Raw genomic sequence first — 11,733 nt, forward strand, 5'->3', positions numbered from 1 at the left:
GTGAAGCAAACGCCTCGCGTGACGCAAAACACCTCGCGAGACGTAAAAGTCTCGCGAGTACTTGGGGCGGGAAGAAGTCTCGGCCGCGCTGCCGATGTGAGGGGCGGCGCCGCGGGAGCGCGCGGGAGTTTCGGGCAGCCTGCGCGGTGCCCAGCGCGTGGCGCGGAGGCGGGCGGGGGCCCGGGCTGTGCCGCTGTCGGAGCTGGGAGGCCGTGCTCGCGGCAGGTCTCCAGCTCCTGCTCCTTTTCAGCCATCGGAGGACAGCCTGCTTCCCGGTGTGTTCGTTTACAGTGAATTACAGCGGCGTTTTTAACCTCACCCGTCCGCTTGCCTTCAGATGCTGCAGCAGGGCCGCTCCCTGCCCTTCGCATTCTCACGTGAAGGGCTCGAAGGAGAGACGGGGCGGTGAAACCCTCAGCTCCGCGCCGCAGCTGTGTGCATCCACCCGCTGGCTGCGCCCAGCTGCCCCGCGCGGTGCTGGCAGCGGGGCTGCACTCGTCCTGCAGCACCGCGAAGCCCTGGGGAGGCACAGGCTGTCTCTGCTCCCGCTGGCTTTGCTGCTGCTGCCCTTTCTACGACAACTTCAGGTGTTTCCTCCAGCAGCTTTAGCACACAGAGCATCTCCCAGCACACAGAGCTCTTTCGCCATGGCTGGGCAGAGATGTGCTTCAGGCAGCAGCTTCACATCCCCCTCATGCTGAAAACAGCCCGTGGCTCTCAGAGTGCAGGAATGCTGTCAGGATCGCAGGAAGGGCAGCCTCCTGCTTGGCTCTTCTGCTTTACTTTGCACTGCTGCTTGGGCAGTTCTCGGGACGCCTTCAGGTCACAAACCCTGAGGACTGGGCCCTCCTTTTTCAGAGCTCTGTGGATTTTGTCACCAAATTGGAAAACTCAGTTGAGCTCACAGTGGCGACAGAAGCAGCCTGGATTGCTGTTTGTTCCTTGTTGAGCTCTGAAAAGCCCCCTTTGAACAACAGTTCAGTTTGGATATTAGGAGGAAGTTTTTCACACAGAGGGTGGTGAGGCACTGGCACAGGTTGCCCAAGGAGGCTGTGGATGCCCCAGCCCTGCAGGCATTCAAGGCCAGGCTGGATGTGGCTCTGGGCAGCCTGGGCTGCTGGTTGGCGACCTGCACACAGCAGGGGGTTGGAACTGGATGAGCGCTGTGCTCCTTTGCAACCCAGGGCATTCTGTGATTCTGTGATTGTAGAACTCAATCCGGATAATCAACATCTGTGAAAGTAACAGTTTAAAAACACTTTCGTTTTCATTTTTCTGCCAGGGACGTTTTTCTATTTCCTACCACATGGATGTGAGCTTCTCTAAGGAATGTAGAAAATTCATTTTCATAGTTGTTATTGCAGAGTCACAAAATGGTTTGAGTTGACGGATCTCTAAAGGCCATCCGGTCCGACTCCCCTGCAATGAACAGGCTGGGGTACAGCAGGATGGCAGCTGGACATGGGGCAGCACTGAGCCCCCACGACACCTCCCACGTCACTGATTCGTGCACAGGGGACGTGGCTGCACAGGGCCAGGTGAGCTGAGAGGCTCTCAAACAGCCCCACGCTGCCACGTGCCCCACCTCGATTTCCCTTTCCCACACCACAACTCAAACCCAGAACTGACACAGCTTTGAAGCCTGATGGAAGTGAGTTCTGCAGTGATTTGCTCTCGGTCTCCGTTAAATGTGCTTAAAAACACAGAGTTGAGAACCCCAATGGATGTGTGAGGAAATTCCAAGGAGGCTGTGAGCAGCATGCGGCCAGCAAGGCGTTAGGGCAATGGGAGCACAACAAAAAACTGTCCAGGAGACGGAGGTTTTTCTTCATGCATCAAAGCAATGCTGGGGCTTCGTTTGCTTTTCTATTGGTTTTGCTTTTAAGCCATGGGTTTTTCTACAAGAAGAAAAAGGCTTTGGGGGAATTGCAGCGCACGACGATCCAAACAAATGCACTGTCCTCTATGCAGGCACAGAAATTGTTGCTGTTTTGTTGATGTGGTTTCCATTTCTGGCAATTGCTGCCCCATCCTCCCATGGTTGCTTTGTTTGTTCTTTCACAAGCTTGTTCTGGTTTTGGTGCAAACCAAACTAAAGCTCATTTTCATGGCACAGGGGATGTGTGCCCCAGGACCGACTCCTGCCCAGTGTCTCTCCTCCACGAACCTCCCTCAGATGCAAGTCTTGGCCAAGAAGGCAGCAGTGGTTTCCTGTAAGTGGGTGGGAGAGGAGGAACAAGGAAAGAACATGGCCACACCCCCGTGTAATTACAGCTGCGCAATGGGAGAAGGAAGCCAGGCGTGCACAAGGTGGCACCTGGAGGACGGTGGCCAGCGGTCAATGGCTGCACGTGTGGATGGAGATCAGGGACAAGCGGTGGCCCTCCGGGGTCCGTGCTGGGACTGATGCTCTTTAACATCTTCATCAGTGACGCTGAGAGTGGGATTGAGTGCCCCATCCCTGCAGGCAGCCAAGGTCTGGCTGGATGGGCTGTGAGCACTGCTGGGTGTCCCTGTGCTCTGCAGGGGATGGACTGCACGGCCTTCGGGGGTCCCTTCCAACGTGGTTCTGTGATTCTATGATTCTCTGACCTGTTACAAATGAGAAGTGGCTGGAAGGCGTGTGCGCCTGCAGCATCACGCTGCTGTGATCTCACTGCACTCAGGCCCATGCTGTGCCCACTGCCCACACGGCGGGACGTGAGGAAATATGCGGATGCCTGCTTCCCTGTGCCAGGAGCTGGGTGAGAGGCAGCTCACGGCAGGAGGGCAAAGGCTCCTGGGACCTGGGGGCATTGCAGGTGTCCCGGCACAAGAATGGGAACACCTCAAAGAGCAGCAGACTGGAACAGCCCCAAAAGCAGAAGGGCTCCTCCATCCGACACGTGCACAAGAACCCACAGCCATGGGCACTGCAGGTGCTGGCAGCTTAAAGGACATCAAAAGAAGGCTGATAAATCACAGATTTATCTATTATCAAACGGAGAAAATCTCTCAGGGAAGAAGCTCTGGTGTCACAAAAGAGTTGAGAACCCCAATGGATGTGTGAGGAAATTCCAAGGAGAGGGCAGGAGCTCCAGAACATCCAGTGTGTGCAGACAGGAGGCAGGCACAGGGCAGAGCCTGGAAGCAAAAGCGAGATGGGCATAGAATCATAGAATCATAGAATCACAAGGTTGGAAACGACCTATAAGATCATCCAGTCCAACCGTCTCCTCATCACCATTGCCACCACCAGCACTAAACCACATCACACAGCACATCATCCAGGCGCCTCTTGAACACTGCCAGGGACGGCAACTCCACCACCTCCCTGGGCAGCCATTCCAGTGCCTGACCACTCTCTGAGAGAAACAGTTCTTCTTATGTCCAATCTAAACCTCCTCTGATACGACTTGCGGCCATTGCCCCGTGTCCTGCTCGTTGCCTGGGAGAAGAGGCCAAATCCCTCTTCACCACAACCTCCCTTCAGGAAGTTGTACAGCACAATGAGGTCTCCCCTGAGCCTCCTCTTCTCCAGAAGAAATAGGGCAGAATAGAGTGGGAAGATTGAAAAAGCAGGAGAGCGGCACAGCCACGGGCAGGAGCTGGGAGTGAGGAACAGACCCGTGGTACAGGGGTAAAAGCAGGCACCTGCCTGTTTTTGCCAGCCTTGGCACTAGGGAGGTGCAGGCTCTCTGCCTGCATCAGGAGCTCGGGCTGTGGCAGCGCCCAGGTGGGTAAGCAAGGTGGGCAGGAGCTCCAGCCATACCCTTGGTGCCCATGAGCAGAGCCCCAGGCTGCTGTGTTGGGAATGCTGTGTCAGCCTCACTGGAGGAATCCATTGCTGCTGAAGTTCTGCTTACTTTGGAAACCCACTTGAAGCGAAAACAAGCTTGCTTTCATTTCCTTCCTTATTCTATCCTTTGTGAGTTGGCAGGGATGCTGGGGTTTTCCATAGCCATAAACTCCTGCATGTTGTAACCTGCAGCATTCCCCCTAGCTGCCCAGGGCCCAAAGCCACAGACACCCCCCAGGTGCCCAGCATGGGAGGCTCCACGCCTTCCCTTGCCACTTACAGCTGCCAGAGCAGCTTTCATTTTCATTTTGTTCTCCATTGGGTTTGCAGCAGCCGTGCAGCTCTGCCCTCTCCGTGCGCCGGGAGCCGGTGCCGACCCCGCGCATAGCGGTCGCATCCAGAGGAAGCGGAGGCTGTGGCTGTGCGTGCTTGAGCGCTGCTACGCCCACTGCCCTCGGCGCAGACATCGCGGTGCCGAGCATCACGGCCGCACCTCGGTGAGTGCCCACGGGTGCGGAGCAGGGTGGCGTTAGCAGCAGGGGCGGCAGAGCGGTCGGCGAGGCGCCGGTTTGGGCTGTGCTTGCGAGCTTTGGAGTGCTGACTGAGCTCTGGGCGTGCACGTCCACGCTCCGCCGCGCTGATGTGGATCTCGGGGGTCCCGGCTGCTGCCCCCCACCCCCCCTTCCTGCTCGCAGATGCCCCAGGATCCGTCGACAAGGAGCAGCCCTGCTGCCCTGCTCATCCCCGAGCCCCGCGCGGGGCGGGCACGGCATGCGGCATGCGTGCTGCTGGCTGTGTGCTTCGTGGTGCTGCTCCTGACCGGGGAGGCCCCGATGTCCATCACCCACCGTGCCTGCACCCAGCTGGCGGCCCTGCAGCTCGGGGTGCTGCTCAAGGGCTGCTGCTGCCTGGCAGAGGAGATTTTCCACCTGCACTCCAGGTGAGCACCACTGGGGGATCCGCTCCCTGTCTCCGACTCCCACCTGGCCCCTCCAGCCCAGGTGTCGGCCCACCTCTTGTCCCTCGCCCATCCAGGCACCGCGGCAGCCTCTGGCAGATGCTGTGTGCCTGCTTTCCTCCACGCTGGCACCTGGCCCTGCTCCTTGTCGGCGGCTCAGCCTACCTGGACCCTCAAGAGGATGACGGGCACAGCCCCCGCCTCGCCCTCGCCTCCCTGTGCCAGCTGCTGGTCCTCGCCCTCGGGCTGCAGGTAAGGGGATGCTCAGCAGCGGTGTTCAGCCACCTGGCTCCGTATGTGCAGAGTGCTGCTGGGAAGGGGCTAGGCACACCCTGCCCTGCCCTCCCATCTGCAGGGCCACCACCGCTCTGGGTGCTGGCACAGGCATCGCCCTTTGCCCCCTCTGAGCCCCGCCGCTGGCTTTTTCCTCCTTTTCCCTCTGCAGAAGCTCTCAGCGGTGGAGGTGTCAGAGCTCACTGAGAGCTCCAAGAAGAACGTTGCTCACGGCCTCGCCTGGTCCTACTACGTCGGCTACCTGAAAATAGTTCTGCCACGTACGTAGCTGTTCCCCTGCACTATCATGGCTATGGATGGAAATGGCTCCCACAGCCCTGCCACTTCCACAGTGAGGAGCAGACCCCAGTGCCGCTCTCCCCCCAAACCTCGCTCTTCCTCCAGGCCTGAAGGAGTGCATGGAAGAGATCAGCAGGGCCAACCCCATGCTGCGGGCACACCGCGACACCTGGAAGCTCCACATCCTGGTCCCACTGAACTGTGACATCTGGGATGACCTGGAGAAGGCTGACAGCAACATCCAATACCTGGCAGACCTTCCTGAGACCACCCTGACCCGGGCAGGCATCAAAAGAAGAGTCTACAGACAGAGCCTGTATGTGATCAGGGATAAGGACAACAAGGTATGCTGGGGCAGCCCTGCATCCCCAGGTGGGTGAGGCGTCCCCAGGTGCAGGCTGGGGATGGAGACAAGGCAGAGCTGCACCGCTCAACCCATAGAACCACAGAACGCTTGGGTTGGAAGAGCCCTACGGCCCCCCATCCTGCCCCTGCCGGCTGCCCCTCGCCAACTCAGGCTGCCCGGGGCTCCTCGCGGCACGGGGCACCTCCAGGGATGGGCGCTGGGCGCAGCACCAAGCCGTCAGCGGCGCTGCCCTCCCCACGCCGTCTCCCCGCAGCCCAGGCCCTGCGTGCTGGAGTTTGCGCCCCCGCTGCAGACGCTGTTCGCCATGGCGCAGGATGAGTGCGCAGCCTTCGGGAGGGAGCAGCGGCTGGAGCAGGCGCGGCTGTTCTACAGGACGCTGCGGGACATCCTGAGCAGCTCCAGGGCGTGCGCGGGCACGTACCGCCTCATCGCCTATGAAGGTGAGCACGGCCGCTCTGCCGAGATCCCCGCCCAGAGCCCCGCCTCAGCACGGACACGAGCGCGGCTTTGCCTTTCCTCTTTCCAGAACCGGCAGAGGCCGAGAGCCACTTCTTGTCCGGGCTGATCCTCCGGCACCTGCAGCAGCAGCAGCGCGAGGAGTACGTGGTGCACGAGGAGCAACCCCTGGGCACCGGCTCCGTGGAGCTCAGCCTGCAGGTCAGCTCCTCTGACCTGCCCCAGCCTCTGCGCAGTGACCGCCCCTGAGCCCGGCGCTCCCTGGCACCCGGAAGCCTGCAGTCCCGTGGCCGTTTGCGTTGTGCATTTCTCGTGTACGCGCAAGAATGTGTGGTGTGTTCTAATCGGGTTTTGCCTTGTGTCATATTGAGAGAGTTGAGGATGTTCAGCGTGGAGAAGGCGCAGGGGAGACCTCACTGCAGCCTTCCAGGAGCGGTGGAAGCACGTGAGCAGGAGGAGTGATGACTTTTTACATGGGCAGACAGTGACAGGAATATGGGGAACACTTTTAAACTGAAAGAGGGGATTTAGGTTAGAAATCCTTCAGCCAGAGGGAGGCAAGGCGGCGGCGCTGCTGCTCAGAGCTGTGGTGCCCCATCTCTGGAGGTGTCCCGTGCTGTGGATGGGCCCTGGGCAGCCTGAGCTGGGGGGCAGGCAGCCCATGGCAGGGTGGGGCTGGGGGGCTGTGAGGTCTCTTTCATCCCAATTGTTCTGTGATTCCATGGTTCCATGACCTAATGATCGCAGTCCTCAAAGGACCCTTCCAACCCAAACCCAACCCACTCTACGGTTCTATGATCTTGAAAGACCCTCCTGACCCTACATCCTGTGACCATGTGAAGTGTTTTCCTCTTGGGGGTAAGTTCATGATCCCAAATCTTGGGCTCATTGGCAGTGCCCCAGTCTCGGCCACACGTGTGTGTGTGCCAGGTCCCTGAGCTGACCCATCCCAGCAGTAATTACGCACACAGACATCCTCATCAGGCCTGGGCACCTCTACCCTCTGGCATCCTACAGCATGAGGAACCTCCCTGCATCTGCTCCATGCAGTCACTTTATGCTGGCAGCCTTCTGCAGCACCCAGTGTTTCTCCAGCCTCAGGTGATGTGCCAGGCCCCTGGCTGTGCGCTCTGCCTCACTCCAGCTGCAGCCCTGGCTGATTTAGGGCAAGTGCTTAGACTGAAGAGAGGGCTGTGCCTGGACTCAGCCCACGGGGACATGCCTGGACCTCTCTGCAGTGAGAACACCCCACTGAGCGTTCCCTGAGCTGCTCAGCACCCAGCAGCACCCACACCGTTTGCCCACACGACGCATGCCCCCCACCGCCTGATGCCAAAACCCCTTTGTCAGCAGCCTGGGGAGGCCACAGAGCTGTATGCTGCTGCTCTGTGCCTCGGTTTCCCCTTTCGCTAAAAGCAGACAGGCAGTTCAGTTGGATTGTTACCTTCTGGTGCTGCAGCACCCCTGTATGGATTCGATCCCTTTGGTCCCTCCCAGCTTTCAAGACTTTAGCAAAAGGATGAGGCCACGTGAGAGCTCCCAGGTGCTCAGCCTGCACTTCCAGCCTCAGGAAGGAGTCAGCCACTGCAAGGCTGAGCACAGCTGCCCGCAGGTCATGGCTGGCTCCATCCTCTGGGCAGCCCCAGCTCCTGCCTCTCTCCAGCCTTCCTTCCCAGGACAAAGCCTGGCAGCTGCCACAGTCTATGCAAATACTGGGGCAGCATACCCCATGCACAGAGCAGCACAGGGTGGGAAATTGCCTCTCCAGGCTCCAGCGAGCTTACAGGGAGATGTGGCTGCACATTGGTCCTGCTGGGATTGGAGCTGGAACCTACGGCAGGATTCAGTGAAGCCTTAATCTGCAGCCTAATCCCTGGGCACCGCATCTGCGCAAGAGACGAAGGCGACAGATGAAAGGGTGGGGACCTCCTGTAGGGGGGAACACGCTGGTGCTGCCCTGAGGGCTCTGCTCACCCTGCGCGGGTGGGGGCAGCGGCGCTGGCCCAAATCCACCGTCCGCCCCTTGTTCTGGAGAGCGGGAGCATCTGCTGGGCTGGAAGCGTGCGGTGCCAGGGCTGAGCTCAGCAGTGGGGCGCAGCCAGCGGCAGCTGCAGGGCAGCGAAGCCAGCAGCACCACGGCCCCCAGCTGCGTGCTTCTCTCTGCAGGGATAGTCGTGCAGCAGCAGCATGCAGCTCCCTCCTGGTCTGGGCACTGCTCCCCATTGCTGCCCTCAGCAAGGCCAGGTTGGGCTCAGCACTGGGGACAGGCGTGGGCGCAGAGGGACGGCGCGGCTTGTTCCAGCGGGTCGTGCTGACGTCTGACAGCACAGCTCACGCTGCTGCTCAAGGACAAAGGCAGGGCCAAGCAATGGCAACGGGACAGCCATGGCTGGCCGAGCGCGGCGGGCAGGGCTGGCGCAGAGGCAGCAACAGCGAGGCTCAGCAGCGGAAGCTCCCCCAGACCTGAGCTGTTAGGGCAGCCGATGGTGCCCGCTACTGGCTGGCACTCGCAGGGCGGTGCTGTCTGCAGCAGCCATTGTCACCACCTCAGGCAGGGGGTACAAAAGCCCCGACACCCCTGCACGCCACCTGGGTCTGGGTACGCTCGGGTACCGGGCTGCCAACAGGAGCAGAGCTGTGTGTGAGGCGCTGTCTTAAACCTGAGCACCTGAGCGTGAGTGCTGCTGGACAGGAGCACGGCCCCAAGCCAAACATCCACAGCCAAACACTTCAAGAAGTGCCCAGCACGCGCTGCAGCCCGGCTTGGTGCTCTTTGCTGCAGCAGCACACTGCTGCTGGGGGGCTTCTGCTGCTGCTCCCCGCAGTGAGCACACTGAGCTTCCCAGCCAGCCCTGCGGTGTGACTGTAGGGTCCTGTGCACCCAGGGCTCAAAGAGCTGATGACAAATTGGCACAAGGGACACACGTGGTGTTAGAGGCCTTGAATTGCTCTGCATACAACCTCTCCTTGCTGCAGCCTGTGTTTCATGCCGGAGATGTGTGGAGCAAAGCCTCATCTGCAGGACCTCATCTGCAGGTCACCCATGCAGCTCTGCCAGGCTCAGACTGGAGCATAGACACCGCTGCCCTGTGTCCCTGGCCTCGTTCCGTGGGGACCATGCTGGCCCAGAGGTGCCTGGCACAGCCACCCACAACCCAGGTCACCTTCAGTAGTGGGGCTGAGCTGGCAGCACCTCACAGGGTGGCACGATCCTGGCATGCTGCGTCAGAGAGCAGCAGATCTGCTACCCTGCAAGGGCAGGCAACCCAGAAACCACCTCTGTGGGGTCTACCATCAGCCGGCGATGATGGGAGAGGCCCAGCATGGAGTAGGGAAGTGATTTCATGGTCAGGATTGGGTGAGCAAGGCAGAGCCAGATGTACCCTGGCTGCACAAGGACTGGGGCCAGGGCCGACTTTGGACGCAGCTGCCAAGCAAGGCCGAGGCTTCCCGCAGCTCCTCCTACCCCAGCAGGTTCTGTTGTGTCTTTAAGCCCTGCTCTTGCACATCCTCTTTGCCATGGATGAAAAGCCAGCACTGCAGCCTGCCCTGCAACCTGCACTAATGCAGCAACTGTTAGGGACAGAGGGCTGGGAAGGGGGAGGTAAAGTGCTCCCTAATTCTTGCCTTTCTGTTTGGATACAGTGAATTTCAGATCTCTTTTCATGGAGGAATTCATGTATTAAAGATCACTATACTGGAAGCCCCAGGAATGTTAAGGCTGACTCCAGCTATACAAGCCAATATTTAAAGGAGGGGATGGAGCTACGAGTTGCTTTAGGATTAGGATGAGAAGTGTTTTTGGCTGAGAAGCCAGTTCCAGCCCACATGGCCCCACTGGGTGCCAGAAGCCAGCCCCACATCAGGCACACGAGACCCTCTTAGGGTGAGCAGCCTGCCAGCACTCTTGGAGCTGCCTTCTCCAGGTGTGCCTGGGGATTTTTTAACTCCTACCTGTTCTGCTCAGAACTCCCAGCTGATGCTGACATCTGTGACTCTGGGTTTGAGGAGAGAGAATTCCTCTCCTGTTTTACTGCTGGGTTTAGGGGTTGAGAGGCCAGCATCAGTATGACCGTCTGAAGCATGTTCCTGTAAAGGACACTTGGAGAGCTGGAAACATCATCCAGCTCTTCTGGGAAGCCTTGCTCCTCTGCTTGCTGCCCTGTGATGGATGGGCACCTCGGACAGGTTGGGCTGCGCCTGCTGCATTGCTGAGCAGCAAGAAAGCTTTAAAAAAGGCAACTGGTGTTGCTCACCAACAACAGAATCTGTCCTTTACTGCAAGATGGTTCCTTCAACGTGGTTGACATCTTCAAAGACTGACATTTTAAGTCCTCTCAAACATGTCTGGGTATCAATCCCAAGCATCGTTTAAAGGCTTTGGAATCGTTGCTGCTTGCCATGGGGAAATGACCTTTTTTTCTCTTTAAGTCTCTGCACAGTTTCTCTGGCCCACAGACCGTGCAAAAATCAGTTTTGCTCAAAGTCAGAAGAACTTGCTGAGCCATTTAAATTCATCCAGTTTGCAGTGACAAAGATGATAAAGAACGCTTGTGTGTTCACATGCCAACATCAGCAGCGTAAGGACAGACGTGGCTTAAAGGAAGAACTAACTTACTTGTGAAGCTGAGCAGCTGATGCGGATGTTGGCTTTCTCCCTCCTGCTCTTGCTGGTGGTTAGTGACTGGATCATGGAAAATGTGTTGAGGTTTCCTGTTTTTGCTTACATTCCCAGGAACAACTCTCTGCTGCGTCTTGAGAGCTCGTGCCAAGCATATACCTTGGCTGTCGTGTTTCTGTCCAGTGAAAAAGACAGAATGAAGTTTGAAGCTTTAGTAGTTTCGTAGCTTCGTCCTTGGATGTAAATGGTGGCACGGATGAAACATCTAGAGAACCCCCAAGCCTGACTTCTGTTGGCAAGAGGTAGCAAGGGTTCTCGGCTTTGCTGGTGCTCTCACACACCCAACAAACTCATTCTGACACTTTTGGAGCAGTTGGTAAGAAATCGTAGAACAGCTGAGGCCTTAAAGATCACCCACTTCTAACCCCTGCCACGGCAGGGTTGCCACCCACCAGATCAGCCTGGCCTTGAACGCCTCCAGAGATGGAGCAACCTGTTCCTCTGAATAAAAAAAATCCTTCCCATTACCTAACGTAAATCTGCTGTCTTTTAGCTTAAAGCCATTCCGCCCCGTCCTATCGCTACACACCGAGCAGAAAGTTAGTCTAAGGATAGCTGAGAACAGCTAAAAAGATTCATCAGGACTTGTTTTTGTTTGTATCCTTAGATCTCACAGCAATTAACCTCCTAAGAGCAAATCAGTCTGGCTGATAACTGTGCAGGCCCTGGGTTTTTACAGTCAGCTTCGCAGTGGTGCTCATGAGGCTGAAACACAGTGAGCAAATACGAGTGCGTGCAGCCACAGAGGGCTGTGCTGCAGAGCAAAGCGTGCTCGTGTTCTGCACAGAAAGGCGCCTGCAAGGCTGGCAAGGTGAGGAGGTCCCACGAGGAGCCCCACGCCGGAGGTGGGCAGCAGGGACTGCGGCGATACTGTGCTGCCCTCCAGTGTTGCACGTTAGCCGCTCTCAAATTCTCAAAGC

At 58.1% G+C, this 11,733-nt stretch overlaps 1 protein-coding gene across 1 annotated transcript; it reads left to right on the forward strand.

Annotated features, from left to right (window-relative positions):
* Nucleotides 1-4,473: 4,473 nt before the first annotated feature.
* STING1 (stimulator of interferon response cGAMP interactor 1) lies at nucleotides 4,474-6,381 on the forward strand (the record flags this gene model as incomplete). The annotated part of the gene is made up of 6 exons (XM_079542132.1): nucleotides 4,474-4,718; nucleotides 4,814-4,988; nucleotides 5,182-5,290; nucleotides 5,415-5,653; nucleotides 5,930-6,116; nucleotides 6,203-6,381. The coding sequence occupies 6 exons, from the start codon at nucleotides 4,474-4,476 to the stop codon at nucleotides 6,379-6,381; spliced, it is 1,134 nt and encodes a 377-aa protein (XP_079398258.1).
* Between the last annotated feature and the right edge of the window lie 5,352 nt (nucleotides 6,382-11,733).

Source organism: Tetrao urogallus (genome assembly GCF_951394365.1).
Source record: "Tetrao urogallus genome assembly, chromosome: 14".
NCBI lineage: Eukaryota > Metazoa > Chordata > Aves > Galliformes > Phasianidae > Tetrao > Tetrao urogallus.